The following is an 18417-nucleotide window of genomic DNA, read 5'->3' on the forward strand; positions in this document are numbered from 1 at the left end:
GTATTAGCATAGAAATAAAATCACTCTGTAAGAGTTTATATTAGTATGTACAAAGGAAAAGACTATCTAGGATAAAAAATTAAACTATCTTCTATGGACATGAAGGTTTTCTTTTGGAGTTTTAATCCCAGAGGCCAATGTATAGTATCAGACCAGGGGTACAGGCAGACTGGACTGACAGGTGTTTGCCCCTCAGATACTTAAAAGATAGGGGACCTCATTGAAACATTCCGAAATGTTAAAAGGCCTGAACAGATTAGATATGGCAAATTTATTTTCTATGGTAGGGGATTCTCGGACAAGAAGGCAGGACTTCAGGATTGAAAGATGTCCATTTAGAATTGAGATGGGGAGAAATTACTTTAGTCAGAGGGTGGTAAATCTGGAATTTGTTACCACGAGAGGCTGTGGAGGCCAAGTCATTGGGTGTATTTAAGGCAGAGATGGATAGCTTCTTGATTAGCCAGGGCATCAAAGGGTATGGGGAGAAGGCAGGAGAGTGGGGATGACTGGAAGAATTGGATCAGCCGTGATTGAATGGTGGAGCAGACGATGAGCCAAATGGCCTGCTTCTGCTCCTTTATCTTATGGTCTTATATGCTATTGGATTTCTTACAGAGGTGGGTGGAGCTCTGCTGATGTTTCCAATGATGGCAGGCCACTTTGAGAGAATTTAATGAGATTGGAGGAGTGAACTGGGCTCTTCACCTCATTTCTCTGTTACTTACTTATTAGGTATGGTAGGATAGAGGTCCCAGAAATAGAAGACACCATGGCTTTTGGTAAACTTGCAGTGCTTTTGAGATCTGCAATTCAGTCTGTGGTAAGCCAGAGGCTTCCTGGTAGGGCTGGAGCATGAAGTCATTTGCAGAACCTTTCTTCTTCTCTTGTTACTCTGTGAATGATTCAGAGAGTGAAATTGTGGTCATGGGACATGGTAAGAGTAGGCCAGCATGCATGCCCTGCTTCATTCTAACACCATCCTGTCATCTCCCGGGACTATCCCAAATAACTTAGACATTTTGCATTACAGTTAAATTGTGACAAGTGATACAATATTGAGAATTTATTGCTGGGTAATATTAATTAATATATTTTGAATTAAAGGAATAGATACTTTGTAGCAGAAAATGGTGATGAGGGCTATTGAAACATAACTGTTTGACAATTCAGTTTAAAATGTTTTAAAATCTGTGCAAGATAATATAAATGTGTATTGCAGGATCATTTATGCCCTTTTGTATTTGGCACTTTACATGATCACATCATTAGTAGGAATAGGTTTTCATTTACATAGAAACATAGAAAACCTACAGCACAATACAAGCCCTTTGGCCCTCAAAGCTGTGCCGAACATGTCCCAACCTTAGAAATTACTAGGCTTACCCATAGCCCTCTATTTTTCTGTTCCATGTGCCTATCCAGGAGTCTCATAAAAGACCCTATCACATCCGCCTCCACCACCGTCACCAGCAGCACATTCCACGCACTCACCACTTTCTGCGTTTTTTAAAAAAACTTACCCCTGAAATCTCCTCTGTACCTACTTCATATATGTGTATATATATATATATATATATATATATATATATATATATTTACATATATATTTTTATGAATTAACCTGAACTCTACACATTACACCTGATGGCCCTGCAGTAGCATTTTACTTCGCCAGGATTTTGAATGAAATTTTGGCAGAGTCTGGACAGACTCTAACCTCACTAAAAGTACTGCTGAGAAGTATTTGATAGGCCAGGCACAGTCCAGCATATCAGAGTAGAATTTTTTTTTCTCGCTCCGTTTTGGATTATCAACTTCTTTCATTGGAAGTGCTGTTAATTTCAGGTGTTTTTGTCTGAGAAACAATTTGGGAACATGCCATTAAGTCTTTACTTGTGCCACTAACCTATTTACTGTTCTAATGGTTCTGGTGGAATCTATTACACTGCCCTCTCCCGCTCTCCTAGATACAAATACCAGTTGCTTTTCCTTCTCTCCCTCATCCTTGGCTGTACTTTGCCATACACCGATCTGGAGTACATTATTCATTTCACAACATACCCGTGTTTTGCTGCGCATCCTCTGTAGGGTTAGGCTTAACTGTGATAAGAAACAGTTGATGTTTCGGATCGATAATGCTACATCAGAACTTGACCTAAGAGGCAGTCAACATCCTGTCAAGAGAAAGGAGTGGAGGTTTTCCAAGAATGAATTTCCGAGAAGAGAAATGTCAACAAATTTGATTGTACGATGTAAAAAAAAACTGCAAATGTTGAAAACATGAAACAAAATCAGAAACTGCAGGAAATGTACAATGTACATTGTGGTGGAGGGAGAAACAGCTTATGTTCCAGGGGTGCCGTTATTCAAGCACAGCTTCTGCCCCCAAGATAGAATCATAGAGTCTTAGATCTCTCTTTGTTGTTCACCTTGTTCTGATGAAAGACTATGGACATGAATTGATCTTTTTTTTGTTTCTCTTTCCACGGAGGTTTCCTGACTTGAATGTTTTTAGTGTTTTCTTTTAATTTTAGATCATCAAAAGGCTTCATTTTCTTTACTTTTCTAATCACGTGCTTCCTAACCATCGAAAAAATTCATTGATTTCTAGTCAAATCTGTTTTTTTCTAGATGCTTATGCCTTTTTACAATGTGTTCAGATTTTATGTGCAATGGATCTAATCTTATAGTGGCCTGTAGCTTTTTCAATGGACTCCTAAATTTGTGTAGTGCATCTTGTCTTAAGTAATTGCAAGGCATCTTTCCTTAATTAACACACATTTTTAATTACTTACAATTTTACATTGATTTATGGATTTAAAGAATTGCAGAGAATTATTTTAGTCTAAGATAGATTAAACTCTAGTTCCCTGGATACATATTAATTGACCCAGGTATCATGTCAAGTAAAAACTGTCTGATGAATGGGGACCTATGTGGTACATCCAAGGAGCAGAAACCATTAATATTGAAAGTGAAAAGTGTAAATGAAGGGTCTAAAATTGAACCATGTTTATCTTTTGAGGAGTTTTTAAAAAAATTTGTTATACAGCGAAGTAAAGAGGACTTTTTTTTTCTCCCAAATATTTCCAGTTATAACCAAGCCGGATTCTATAGATGATGGCACCAGATCTGCTGATGAAGAAAGGGATGAGCCCTCAGCTGTAAGACAAAGACTTCTGGAATCTCAGACCTACAGTTCAAATTGTTAAGATGTATGGGATTTGACTGTGTGCATTCTTTTGCAAAAAAACATACTCACCTCATTCGTTTGTGACAGTATTAGCAAACTGAGTATTTATTGGAGGTTTAATATGCTGTAACTTTATTCCAGTATTTAATTTAATTGTTTACCTGGGAGTGTGTTCATTCTTAAAATAGGTGTTTTGTTATTTTTGTATTTCTGACATTTTTATAAGTTTGTGATGTCAATGTTACAGTAAGAATATTGAGGAAGCTGAAAAGACAACCTGGTTAAAGTTTGCCAGGAAACCGAGAACTTAATTCAACGCAGACAATGTAACATTTAAAAATGTTTTCATTTTTTAAAAGTTTACTGACATGAATGAAATTACATCATCTCTAATTTCTGAAAATACTTGATAGATGGTGAGCGTTTGGTTTAGAGGTAGAGCACCTACCACAAGTAAAAGTGAACAATGGAATAACTATTACTAAAAAAGTGAAACCATATGGAATTTGAACTCTTTTGTTGTAAGTGGCTAAAGGATCTCTCCCATAAAACACTTAAGTTACAGTCTTCCTAGGAAAGGCAATAATAAAGGAACTACCTTGTTAATAATGTAGAAAAACAAACTTTAGAGGCCAAATATAACTTGCATACTGGGAGAATTTTGACAACATCTCTCTAAATTACAGGGATATATGAAAACTTGAAGTAAAACTTTATTGTAACACTGCAAGATTTATACAAGTTCATACAGTTCAGTTTCCACTTTTCCTGAACAAATTATTATTTTTGAAATTTCACATGCACACATTCCCCAGAGCTTTATTCCCACTCTAATGTTTGCTGGACTATGATTCATTTATTGATTATTATGAATAGCAGGAAAATATCTGACTGTTACTACAGAATGAAATACCGTCTTGTCAGTAAATTCTGGTTGGATTGGAACTTCCCCATGGATAATTTTTCCATGTAATTTCTATTTCATATAGTGTTTATTTTTTTGTGGATAAGGTTTATAATCAATGTTTTGGAGCCAATTGAATAATTTACAAAGTAGCTGGCAGTGGGCCTTTCCCACTGACAGACTTGCACAGATTGAGATAATAAAAAGCTAAAAAAATGCTCGATTAATTTAGGAAATCGGCATTTAAAGAAAGATTGTTCTGAAATTTTAGGGCCATTATACCCCACAGATCTGTTTCACCAGTGTTCCTGTCTTTTATAAATACAGATTTGCAGTTTTTTCCTTTTATTTTTCAAACATTAGGGATTATTATAGTGAATTTTCATGATATTTACTGCAGAATTGAAGAAAAATATGCCAGTGGTTTTCTATTAAAATTATTTCAAATTCTGCCGGCATATTTTCCAGCTTTGTATTTATTTGTTTCCATAAGATTGTAACAATGCCTATGTGACAAAACACGCACAGTTTCTCTAATTTATTATTTAACTCTGAAGCAAAGATCGGCATTTTTAACTATTTAAAAATGCACCAATCTGCTTGAAACAAACACCCAAATTCTTATTTTGCAACAACATTAGTGTTCTATTCAGCCTGTTATTTCCGTTTTCTTGTACAAATAAACCACAGCTTAGTGGTACCTCTTTTCACTTCCCTGCTTTTATTCCATACATTTTTATTCCTACACATGGGCCAAGTTTTTAAGGTGGGTGGAGGGTAGAAATTCCCCACTTCCCTTTCACTTCTTTTTGAAAATTAGTTCCTGATTTCACTTGCAACTAAAATTGGTGGTGCAGTTGGGTCCTATCCCCAAAGTGTTCTGTAGAAATGCCTGGCTCTGCTACTGCTTTCCTGGTACCATGGATGTGGGACTACAATAAATAAAGATAGTCTGTAATCCTAACTTGTCGGACCATCAGCGTTTGAGGAATAGCAATTCAGGGAGCTTTTTTTTTGGGAGTTATCATATTCCCTTTGATCAGCAGGTGAATTACAGATGTTGCAGCACTAGATGAGATGTTGTGGTCCATTTTCTTGGGAGAGAAACCCTGGAGTGTGAAGAACTAATATGATGAAAAACCGGTTTATTCATTTAATTTGTCTTGCAAAGGCAGTGAAGAGAACACTGATGGCTTCTGCCCATGGAAAGGTGCAAGCATGCCTGGCCCACAATATATATTCTTCATGGGAGACCAAAGTGAATTCCTAATGGTGCTTGGATGAGGGATTTCAGTGAAGAGACCCCGGAATCTTACAAATCATGCCTGGATAATTTCTTACATTAGAATAGTAATGACCTTTAACCCTCCTCTTCCGCCATTACTTGACCCAACCACCCCCTCCCCATGGCATAAAATCTTGGTTGTTTTCCAACCTGATGGCATGAATATCAATCTCTCCTTTTAATAAAGCATTTTCCCCCTTCCTCTATTCCCCACTCTGATCTTTTACCTCCTCTCACCTTATCTATTACATCCCCCTAACTCCCCCCTTCCCTTTCACCTATTGTCAACTCTCGTTTCCTATCAGATTCCTCCTTCTCCAGCCCTTTTTCCACCCCTGGCTTCACCTATCACTTTACAGCTATCCACTTCCTCTGCCCCCCCCCCCCTTTTTACTCTGGCATCTTCCCCCTTCCTTCTTAGTCCAGAAGAAGGGTCTCGGCCCAAAACACCAACTGCTTATTCATTTCCATAGATGCTGCCTGACCTGCCGAGTTCCTCCAGCATTTTGTGTGTGCTGCTGCGATAAACATTTGTATGTTGTAATTAATTTCATTTGAATAAATAATGAATGTAGCTTGCTGTGGAGCACTTCTGTAATAGTTAATTCTGTTTTGCAATCAAAATTGATAAAGTGTAATGTTCTTGTGTCAGGTTTTTACATCATGTGATGATATTAATATTGCTCATACACAGTTGGGATCATTTAGTTTTCCCAGGCCGTTCTGTTTTTTCAGTGTACACTTCATCCTGCTTGGCTGAAGTCTGCTGCTGCAAGTAAAATGTAATAATTTACATCACAAACGCACGTTTTTGAACATATTCTAATATTTGGCACAAGAACTCTTTATGCAAATGGTTTTGATGAGGATGAATTTTACATTTTTTAAGTTCACTGTATATGTCCCACAGGAAGTTGGCTTTAGCATTCTCAAAAAATGCACCACTGATGTTTTTTCATGGATTTGTCTGTTATATCATGACACAAATTAAATACAACAATTATCTGTGTTGGTTAATGTAGACCTCTGGCAATGAATTTGTGACTGTCTAGTAATATCCCTGGTGGTGTGCATTTGTGTGATGATCTCATTAGATTCATCTATACCTCTGCCAGTAATCAGCATGCGTAATCATAGTTGTTTCCAATAATGATCAAGCTTGTGGGGTTTTTGGGCAACTGGTCCATTATGCACACTCAGCCTTTCAAATGATGGGTAGAATCACATCACAAGTAATTTGTGATTTTTATAGACCATCTGGAGTAAAATAAGGTTTTCAAAAATATTGCTGGATTTTGAATCATTAAATAAAATGATTATATTTAAAGCCTTTTATTTCCAGTAGGCATTAACCTTTTTCTGATATATATGTCCATTACAACCAGCTCTATTAGGGCAATGTGTTGGCCATCTGTATACTAAGGTACAAAGTGAATGATTTTAAACTTCAGATGATTGAATCACAGTAAATCTTTTACAATGGAACTGCTAACGCAACAATGAATCCTGAAAACTTGTGTTGTATAAAAGTATTAATTATTAAACTTGTCATTCATTTGGTGTTTTACTTTTTGTGGTAAGTGGGATTTTCACATTCATCATTGCCTTCTGATGTAAATCTGGGCAGGAGAATTACGTACATGTAGCACTGTGGTTAAGATTTTTACTGCTATGCTGCCGGTATTTCATTTTAGCTGTTCTATAAGAACAGTCGGTTTTGCTTTCAGCATGTGTGGGTTTGAGCTAAAGATAAGAGGCTTAGGACTGTAGTGTCAGACAATCAGGATGGTGGAATTGGGAGAAGGTCCTAGAGAATGCTGGGCGGAGAGTGTTTTTTGTGGCGTACACTGGTGTGGGTCGAGTTTTTTTGGTGGGAGCTGGGAGGAGACTGGAGGGAAGATGGCTGAAGATACTGTCCCTGTCGCACAAGGTGCTTTGTGCAGATGAATGACTTCTGGGAGGAAGGATCAGTACTCCCGTGGGAAATCCTGTTTGTTCGAGATGTGACGTTCAGAAGGTGATGTGTGCTTTCACACAGACCGAGGCTCCAGCGAGTAAGTTAAAGAAAACTGCAAGATGACCACCAACTTATGGGCACATTTGACTCTTCAGTTACGATGGGCCCTTGTGTTTTTTCCCTCTTTCTCTTCTTTAATAACTGTTTGGATAAGTTAACATTCTTAAATCTACTTTCTATATAACTATGCAGTGTATGAGCTGTTATTTCTTGCCGATGGGCAATTGCCGGGGGAAGAAAATCACGCGGGCATTCACACAAACCGGGGTTTGGGTGGGCAAGACAGCCCAACCTCACGGATGTGGCAGGGCCAGAGTTGTATACATCCACCTAGACGTACGAGGAACCCTGAGGAAGATGGGTTCCATGCTGCTGAGTCCAGTGGCTGTTAGCAAGGGTCTAACCAGCCGCATTTCCAGAGACGCATGATAAAAATGGGGTTCATACATTTTTTGCCTTTTTTTAAAAAAAAGGCCATACATTTCCAAACTGCTGTTTCTAATAAGCTAAAATGTAAAATGAAGTAATGGGGGAAAATCACTAATTAAGGAAGTATACAGTATACAGAGGATTACAGTGCAATAGAATCATTCAGAGACTCTTGGGTATGTACATAGAGCTTAGAAAAATAGAGGGCTATGGGTAACTAGGTAATTTCTACAGTAAGTACATGCTTGGCACAGCATTGTGGGCTGAAGGGCCTGTATTGTGCTGTAGATTTTCTGTGTTTCTAGAATATGCAGCTTGGGAGATGGTGCACGTGTATTACTGAGATATTTTCTGGAGAAGATGAGACAGACGGGTCTGGAAGCATTGTTCTTGGTGATATTAGTAGTGTTGGGGATTTGAACCAACGTGGCCAAGGAATGGGAAGCTGAGCAACTATCCAAAAGGAAGGAAATTCAGAAGTGGAATTGGAAGATGATAGTTTCAAAGTCAGGGGACGTTATGGTTAAAGGTGTTTGCTGTGCTTATGATAAATACCTAACCATAAGGAATCTAGTGAATGAGGGGGTTGAGTTGAGGGTACTTGTAGACAGATGGATCGTTGGATATACTATTGAATCTTGGCTTAGTGGGCAGGATTGGCAGCTTTCAGATGAGCTGTAGAGAGTTATAAAGAAAGTGGTAATATTGTAAAATATTACAGTGATGTCAGCGGTTGATGTAACAGACTGAACTACAGAACAAATCAGGTGAATGACAGGAGTGCATCTTTGCTCTCTTGGCAGATGGATAATTCTCCAGGCCTGAAAACATGTATCCCAGGTTGATAAAGGAAGGAAGTTGCATAGCCTCTGATTAAAATGTTCAGTCTAGCTACAAGAGCACTGGCAGAGGATGGAAGGACCTCTGACATTGAGCCTTCGCTGAAGAAATAACTAGTACCATGCCAAGTAGTTACAGACCAGCTAGTTTAACTTCTGTGATGGGAAAATCGATGGAATCCATTTTAAGGAATATTATAAGCCTGCATTTAGAATGGCTCTGATTAATAAGAGGCAGAATGGATTTTGATTGAAATTTTTGAAGCCGCAAGAATGAGGGTAGTGTGTTTGATGTAGTCTGCGTGGATTTCAGAAAAGGGTTTTGACAGCTTTGCCAAGAAGTAGAAACTCCAGGGATTCAAGTATGAATAGCATCTTGGATCCAAAATGTAAGTGGCAGGAAGCAAGGGGGTAATGGATGATGGGTGTTTTTGTGATTACAAAGCTGTTGCCAGTTGAGTTCCACAGGGCATGAGTTCTGAGCCCTTGCTATCTAGTACATACTGTATTAGTAATTTAATGTAGGAGGCTTAATCAAGAGTTTTGTGGATAACAGAAGAATTGGCTCCATGGCAAGGAAGCATAATTTTGATCTGCAGCAAGACAAACTGTAGATGGCATGACGACTTGGCAGGAAGAAAATGGCAAATGCAATTTAATACAGAGAAATGTGAGGTAATGTATATGAAACAATGCACCAAGACAAGGGAATAAATAATAAAACCATGTTAGATTGTTGAAGGATCAACAGGACGAAAATCAATGAAGTGGATAAAATGACACAAAAGGTACAATTCTTTATTAGCAAAGACAAAATGCAGAAGGAAATAAATTATGCTGGAAAGTGTACAGACCCAGAACACATCCTGAATGCAGCATGGAGTTTGGGTCATCTTACAGAGAAGACACTTCATGGTGGACAACTTGCAGTTGATGATTCTGTTGCAACAGGAAAAATGAAAGCTATTAGGAAAATTTGGATAAGCTGAATGAGATGTTCTCTTTGGAAGAGTGAGGACCAAGAAGAGTGGAGTACCTAGATAGGATAGTAGAAACAAAAAGGCTTGTCTTGTTTACATAGTACTTAAATACTTCATCTGGCATGGGCAAGATGGGCTGAGTGGTGTATTGTGTCATAGATTTTGTGTAATAGAAGGCTGATCAGTAAGGAGAGGAAAATGCTGAATTTCTCTATGTGATCAAAATTATTCCTATAGATCACATCACGTGTATCCATCTTGTACAACAGTCCTGACAAAGGGTCTCGGCCCGAAACGTTGACTGCTCTTTTCCATGGATGCTGCCCGACCTGCTGAGTTCCTCCAGTGTGTTGTACGTGTTACTTTAACCACAGCATCAGCAGTGTTCTTTGTGTTTATATGTATCCATCTGTTCCATGGCACCACCTCAGTAAGAAATGTTTGGCTTGCTGTTGAGGGATGCAGCAAATCAGTGGTTGCTACAGAAGGTGGTGCTGTTGCACTGACTAATGTTTCTCAGAACAGAGTCTTTGAAAATAGTTTTGCCCTTGCATAAGTTAGTCAGTTGAAATAATTGATTCATGAAGATAAGATCAAATATTTTCATTATATCATAAATGTAAATTAAATTAACACCATGTCTACACTTCTGTGAGCATAGTAGTCCAGCTCTGAGGCTTTCCAGGGAGTTGGGATATTTTAGACTGGAAGTTAATCATGTTCCTTACAAACTGGTTCCAGCACTAGACTTCAACACTTGCATTGCACCAGGCACTTCTAAGTTTAATATGATTTGAAAAACATTAAGACATCAGCAGGCTGACAGTACAGCTTCTTTGGCATTCCCTTGGGATCAGTAAGTGAGCTACAAGCTTGTCAGAAGGTGGAGTAGGAAGTACCTGGCGAATGGGCCTGGGGTGGAGGTGTGGATGTAATTTGCTGAGATTCATTGGTGATATTTTTCCAGTGACTTGAAATGTCTGCTGTAGATAGCACAGGCCTGAGAAGCATATAGGAATCATTATTTCCCAGTAGATTGTGAGTCTGAGGTCTTCATTTTCAAACACCCCTTTCCCCACTGTCCTTTTGTTTATTCCCTTGCTTTGTAGCATTGTCCCAAATATATGACCTTTTTTTTTCCTGGATTAAATTCCATTTCACCAGTGCTGAATTTCATCACCCATGCTTGCCTTCTCTGGAGAACGGCCCCCAGGATCTGGAAATGGTCCACATTTTACAGTGACCCACCATAAACCTTCATGGTCAGCGGGCAGTGTGGTTCAGCAGGGGCACGTTGGTGGAGTTCTCTGTCTTGTGGATTTTACTTGCAAGATCCGCCCTCATGTATGCATCAGTGATGGTTTGGAGCCGAGACTCTGATCACGTGCAAACACAATTATTGTCTGCATTGTTACTTCATGCTCTACAAAAGTTATGCAACTCATGTCACATGGAGTTCCTTTTCTGGCTGGAAAGTCGGTCCATTTAGTTTCCTCATCGTTCATTTTTCTTTGTACTGCACTGCTTGTTACATGAATTTTCATAACAGGTCGAGGAGTTAGAGTCAATAATGACACTTTAGAAACGTTTCCACCACCGTGTTGTGCTCCTGATTCTGTGTCAGAGATGGTCATGTTCCCAAAATTATTCTGATAAATTCCTGATGATGAATGGAATTGGACGAGGTAGCACAGTGCTAAGTTCTGCTATGTACCTCACAGTTCAGGGGAACTGGGTTTGATTCTAACTTCGAGGGTTGTCTGCATGAAATTTGCACTGTTTCTCTGAGATGTAGGTTTCCCCTTGTTCCCTCTCACTTCCCAGAGATGTGATGATGATTAACTGGCTGCTGTAAATTACCTTGGCACCAGTTAATGGTAAAAAGAGCATAGGTAGCATGTGTGAGTGAGAACACTTTGCAAGGATAATGGAAATAGTGAGATTGACACCCTGGCAGTCCTGATGGATGCAGTGGGCTGAATGCTCTCCTCTGTTAAGTACTTGTTTAAGAAAAATCAATCTGAAATCTAAATTCTTTGCTATTGAAATTCATGAAACCAATGATGGGCATTTGAGCCATCAGGTGGATGTTTACAAAGAGCAGTCCAATCTGTTGCTGTTTTCCACTTCTTGGTTGTGAAAGTGTATTGTGCCTTCTGCCACCACTGCCCCTTTAACTAGTGAATTTCAAATCTCAACAGCATCTGGGGTGAAAATGTTCTCAGCTCTTCTCAATTTCTTCTACCAAATCCTCAAAGCTATGCACTTTGTTTTTTTTTCCCCTCTGTCATTCGGGAAATAGTTCCTTTCCCTTCAGCCCAACTAGGCATTGTTAAATTTTATGTATCTCACTTAAGTCTCCCATGACTCTTGTCAGCTCCAGTCAGTATTAATGAACCCAGTTCTTGTTCAATCCTGAAGTTTTCCAGCACTACAAATTTATCATGAGTCACCTGATAAAGAAGAGTATGGCAGGGAATGTTGATATACACTCTTTCTGGTTTCTCTGTACTTATTTATTAAGTAAGTATTTTTGGTAGATATAATTTTCACATACCACTGGATTGAATTCTTCTGCCCACTTGATCATTTTATTGACAAACTCCTACACTTCAGCTTTCTTTCTCAATGTAAAACAAGTTTTTTTTTATCTATCAGCTGCAGTCTTCTAAATCATACGCTGTATACTTAGGTCAAAATCATTGATTTGCATCTTGAAAATAAGCCTCACCAGGATTGAAGAATGTGACTCACTACTACCTTCTCAAGGGCAATTTGAACTAACCAATCAATGGCGAGCTTGCCTACAGGGCCTAAATCCCACAAGTGATTTTTTTAAAAAAGAAAATCTCACTTAAACTTTCATTCAACTTAGTGTAGTTGCTATCAACCTAGCAGATTAAGTCAGATTTGAGATCTGGAATCTCCTATTACTCTCTGTGATATGATGGACTGAACACCTGAGAAAATTCTGTAGAACCTGGCGGAGCACCAGATCAGAAATAGACATGCTGAGAAAATTGATGTACTGGGGAGTCTGTTCCACCATGAGAGGTAGAAGCAGAATTGGGCCATTCAAGTCTGTTCCACTATTTCATCATGGCTGATCCATTTTCTCCCTCAACCCCAATCTCCTGTCTTCTCCCTGTAATCTTTCATGCCCTAACTAATCAATATCCTATCAACCCCTGCCTTAAATACATCCAACAAGCTGGCTTCAACAGCTGTCTGTGGCGATGAGTTCCACAGATTTACCATGCTCTGTCTAAAGATATATCTCCTTATCTCAGTTCTAAATTGATGTCCCTCTATTCTGAGGCTGTGTTCTCTGGTCCTTGACTCCTTCACTATAGAAACAGTCTCCAGATCTACTCTACCTGGGCCCTTCAACATTTGATAGGTGTCAGTGGGAATCTTCTCCACTGCCCCCTCCCCCATTCTTCTAAACTCCAGTGTGTATATGCTCAGAGCCATCAAGTACTCATATGATAACCAATTCATTCCTACAATCATTCATATGAAATTCTTCTGAACCCTCTCCAATGTCAGCACATCCTTTCTTAGATACGAGGCCCAAAACTGCTCATAATAATCCAAATGGGACCTCACCATGCCTTATAAAGCCTTAACATTACACCCTTGCTTGTACATTCTAGTCCTTGCAAAATGAATGCTAACATTGCATTTTCCTTCCTCACACTGAATCTACCTGCAAGTTAACCTTTAGGGAATGCTGCATGAGGACTCCTAAGTCCCCTTGCATCTCATATTTTTGAATTTTCTGTCCATTTAGAAAATAAGCTATGGTTTTGTTCCTTCTATCTAAGTACATGGCTGTACATTTTCCAGCACTGTATTCCATACGCTACTTCTTCACCCATTCTCGTAGTCTTCCTTCTGCTGCCTCGCTGCTTCCTCAACACTACCTTCCCCTTCCATCAATCTTCATCTCATCCACAAACTTGGCTGCAAAGCCGTCAATTTCATCATCCAAATCATTGACATATAACGTAAAAAGAAGTGACCCCAACACCTACGGAACACCACTAGTCCTCAACAGCCAATCAAAAAAGGCTCCCTTTATTCCCACGCTTTGCCTCCTGCCAGTCAGCCAAACTTTTATCCATGCTAGTATCTTTCTTCTAATACTATGGGTTTTTAATCTTGATAAGCAGCTTCACATGTGACACCTCGTCAAAGACCTTCTGAAAATCAAAATACACAACATCCACTAATTCTCTTTTGTCTATCCTGCTTGTTATTTCCTCAAGCAAGATTAAGGAATTCATGCTGACTTTGGCCTATTTTATCATCAGCCCCCAAGTACCCCTGATACCACTCTTAACAATCATTTCCAATATCTTTCCAACCACAGAGGTCTGGCTAACTGGCCTACAATTTCCTTTCTTCTGTCTTCTTTTTGACATTTGCAATTTTCCAGTCCTCTGGAACTGTGTCAGAATGTAGTGATTATTGAAAAATCATTCCTAATGCCTCCACTATCTCTTCAGCTACCTCTTTCGGAAACTAAGGTGTAGTTCATCTAATCTAGGTGACTTATCTACCTTCACATCTTTCAGCATCCCAATCACCTTCTCCCTAGTAATAGCAACTGCTCTCACTTCTACGCCCTGACACAATCGAACTACCAGCATTCTGCTAGTGCCTTCCATTTATTCCCCCCCCCCCCCATTACTACCTCTCCAGTGTTATTTTCCAGTGGTCTGATATCTACTCTCATCTCTTTTACTCTTTATATACCTGGGGGAAAAAATGTTGGTATCCTCTTTGATATTATTGGCTAGCTTACCTTCATATTTTATCTTTTCTCCCTTAAAGGCTTTCATAGTTGTCCAACGTATAATTCTCCGTAACTTCCGCCACCTCCAGCGGGATCTCACTACCAAGCACATCTTTCCCTCCCCCCCCCCTTTCTGCTTTCCGCAGGGATCGCACCCTATGCGACTCCCTTGTCCATTCGTCCTCCCCATCCCTTCCCACCAATCTCCCTCCTGGCACTTATCCTTGTAAGCAGAACAAGTGCTACACCTGCCCTTACACTTCCTCCCTCACCACCATTCAGGGCCCCAGACAGTTCTTCCAGGTGAGGCGACACTTCACCTGTGAGTTGGCTGGTGTGGTATACTGCGTCTGGTGCTCCTGGTGTGGCCTTTTATATATTGGTGAGACCGGACGCAAACTGGGAGACTGTTTCACTGAACACCTAGCTCTATCCGCCAGAGAAAGCAGGATCTCCCAGTGGCCACACATTTTAATTCCACATCCCATTCACATTCTGATATGTCTATCCATGCCCTCCTGTACTGTCAAGATGAAGCCACACTCAGGTTGGAGGAACAACACCTTATATACTGGCTGGGTAGCCTCCAACCTGATGGCATGAACATTGACTTTTCTAACTTCCGTTAATGCCCCTCCTCCCCTTCTTACGCCATCGCTGATATATTTAATTTTTACCCCCTCCCTTTTTTTCCTCTTTCTGCTCATCACACTGCTTGTTCTCTATTTCCCTCTGGTGCTCCCCACCCCCTTTCTTTCTCCCGAGGCCTCCCGTCCCATGATCCTTTCCCTTCTCCAGCTCTGTATCCCTTTTGCCAATCACCTTTCCAGCTCTCAGCTTCACCCCACTCCCTCTGGTCTTCTCCTATCATTTTGCATTTTCCCCTCCCCCTCCTACTTTCAAATCTCTTACTATCTTTCCTTTCAGTTAGTCCTGACGAAGGGTCTCGGCCCGAAACGTCGACAGTGCTCCTTATAGATGCTACCTGGCCTGCTGCGTTCCACCAGCATTTTGTGTGTGTTGCTTGAATTTCCAGCATCTGCAGATTCCCTCGTGTTTGCTTAGTTGCCTTCTGTTGGCTTTTAAAAGCTTCCCAATCTGCTACCTTCCCATTAAGTTTTGCTCTATTATATGCCCTCTCTTTTGCTTTCATGTTGCTTTTGACTTCTTTTGTCAGCCGCAATTTCATCATCCTGCCTTTAGAATAGTTCTTTTTTGGGGTGCATCTATCCTGCGCCTTCTAAATTTCTCCCTGAAACTCCAGCCATTGCTGTTCTGCCATCATCCCTGTTAGTATTTCCTTCTAATCAATTTTGGCCAATCCCACTGTCATACCTCTGTAATTCCTTTTACTCCACTGACATACTGAAACAGCTGACCTTAGCTTCTCCCCCTCAAATTATCGGGTGAATTCTAACATATTATAATCACTTTCTCCTGAAGGCTCCTTTGCCTTAAGTTCCGTAATCAAACCCGGTTCATCACGCAACACCCAATCCAGAATATCCTTTCCCTGATGGGCTCACCCATGAGCTGCTCTAGAAAGCCATCTTGTAGGCATGTTAGAAATTATCTCTTGGGATCCAGCACCAACCTGGTTCTTCCAATCTACCTGCATATTGAAATTCCTCATGGAGATCGTAACATTGTCCTTTTGACATGTGTTTTCTATCTCCCATTGTAATTTGTGGCCTGCACCCTGGCTGCTGTTCGGGGGCTTATATATAACTCCTATCAGGGTCTTTTTATCCTTGCATTTTCTTAACGCTACCCACAAGGATTCTACATTTTCCTGTCCTATGTCTCGTCTTTCTAAGGATTTGATTTCTTTTTTTAAAAAAACCAACACAGCTACCCCAACCTCCTCTGCAATTTTGCCCTGTCCTTCCTGACCATCTCACTACACACTGCATCTATTTGTATACGACATGGCCCATCCTCAGCCCTATCACTCTGGTTCCCATTTCCCTGTCAATTTAGTTTAAGCCCTCCTCAACAGTTCTAGCAATCCTGCCCACTAGGATATTTGCCCCGCTCGGGTTCAGGTAAAATACACCCTTTTTGTACAGGTCACACTTTCTCCAGAAGAGATCCCAATGATCCAGTAATCTGAAACCCCGTCCCCTGCATCAGTTCCTCAGCCACACATTCATCTGCCAAATCGCCCTTCTTACCCTCACTAGAGTGTGGCACGGGCAGCAATCCAGAGATTACTACCCTAGAGGTCCTGTTTCTCAGCTTTCTACCTAGCTCCCTAAATTCGCTCTTCCTCCCTTTTCCTGTGTACCAAGAGTTCTGGCTGCTCCCCCTCCCCCTTTAAAATTATGTGGACCTGATCCAATCGGAGTCAAGTATTATAGGGTACAGGCAAGAAAGTACAATCAAATCATCCATTTTTTTAAGCGCCTGTATTTCCCACTTCAGCTCCTATTTATATTATTCTCATTTTCAGCATGGAACAGAATAAGTGGCGAAACTCACAACTATAGCAGACAGAAGATGCAACGTTGGCATAAAAGGCACCGGGAGGCCTGATATGTCAGAGAGTTCTTCTGAGTATTGTGAATGCAGCCCAGTCTGTCATGCAAACTGTCTACTCTTGTCACAGCCTCAGAAAAGCAACTAACTAAATCAAGGATCTCTCTCCCTCTCTTCTCCGCTTCCCCACTGTGCAAAAGATACAAAAGTTTGACAGGACTCAAGGACAGCTTCTAAGTCCTTCTTATCAGACTTTGAACAGATCTCCCATATGTTAAAGTGGAACTCTTGATCTCTCATTCTACCTGCATTGTAGAATGTTCATTCTGTCCATTCTAATTTTCTTTTTACTACCTCAAAACTTCCTTTTGTCAGGAAAACGTAGAGGAGCCTTGACCCAGAAGCAGGGCAGCAGAGATGATTTAGCAGTAAATGATACGTTACTAATAAACTGCAAAGTAACAAGCCGCAAGGGGCTACAAAACAAGAGAGAAGGGAAAAGAGAATATCCCAGGCTGGAGTGTCATGGCTGGCAGTTGGCCTGGCAGCAGTAGGCATGGTTGGCAGCAAAGATGGCCCTCTGTGCCTGCTTCCAAGCATTCTGGCAGTGGCAAATCAAGGCCTTGGTGAAGGGGATGTCAACTGTTGACTCCTCCATGGGGAACAATGGGGATTGGCGGCCATGAAGCTCTTCAAAGGGATATATACTGTACCTGTGGTAGAGGGGCTGTGTAGACTGCCGGACAGTTCTGCCCAGAGCAGACACTTACCCCCATGTGAAGAGCACCGTAGCTTCTTCTCCTCTTGCAGATTGGCTCATTCTGACTGACCGTTGGCCTGCGGGTGATAGCCAGAGGGCAAACTCCCCGAGCTGCGGAGAAGAGAGCAGAAGGCTTGTCAGAGCAGGAGATGAATTGCGGGCACCAATCTGACACATCGTCCTGAGGGGAATTGTGGAGGTGGACTATATGTTGGAGAAGCAGATCCTCCGTCTCAATGGCTGATGGAAGTTAGGGGAGGACAGTAAAGTGGGCCGCCATGTATCGGAGCTCTGGTAGAGGCCATAGGAATCCACAAGACCTCTGGTTGGAGGAATTGGACTGGGTATAACGATGGCAGGCAGCAAAGAACTGACATCAGGTGCGCATCAGAACTAGAGTCCCTCATGCACCTGGATGACCAGAGAGGGGTGAGAAGTGGGTCTAGTGGAGTGCCTCAGTGCACAAGACCACTGGCACATACATACAGTTCTCAGGTTTGTCAGCCAGAGGAAGTTCATGGTATAGGATTGGCGTATCTAATTCTCAGGATCCTAGACAATCAGGTCGAGGATCTGCAAGAATAGAATGGTGGGCTGAGGGTTGACATCCATTTCAGCTGGGTCAAACAGTCAAGACAGGGTGTCTGCCTTAGTGTTCTTAAAACTGAAGAACTTCTTGAAGATGAAGTTGTGTTGCTCAAAGAGGGTCCAGAGAACCTGACATGGGT

The 18417-nt window shown here is 40.8% G+C and overlaps 1 protein-coding gene across 1 annotated transcript in view; it reads left to right on the plus strand.

Annotated features, from left to right (window-relative positions):
• Nucleotides 1–6909, plus strand: part of panx1a (pannexin 1a) — a 43013-nt gene extending 36104 nt beyond the window's left edge. The window contains exon 5 of the mRNA XM_059964618.1: nt 3097–6909. Within this exon, the coding sequence (XP_059820601.1) occupies nt 3097–3215 (119 nt within the window). The 3' untranslated portion in view covers nt 3216–6909. The remainder of the gene's footprint in view (nt 1–3096) is intronic.
• Nucleotides 6910–18417: the final 11508 nt, after the last annotated feature.

The sequence above is a fragment of the Hypanus sabinus genome, chromosome 3, assembly GCF_030144855.1.
Source record: "Hypanus sabinus isolate sHypSab1 chromosome 3, sHypSab1.hap1, whole genome shotgun sequence".
Classification (NCBI taxonomy): Eukaryota; Metazoa; Chordata; class Chondrichthyes; order Myliobatiformes; family Dasyatidae; genus Hypanus; species Hypanus sabinus.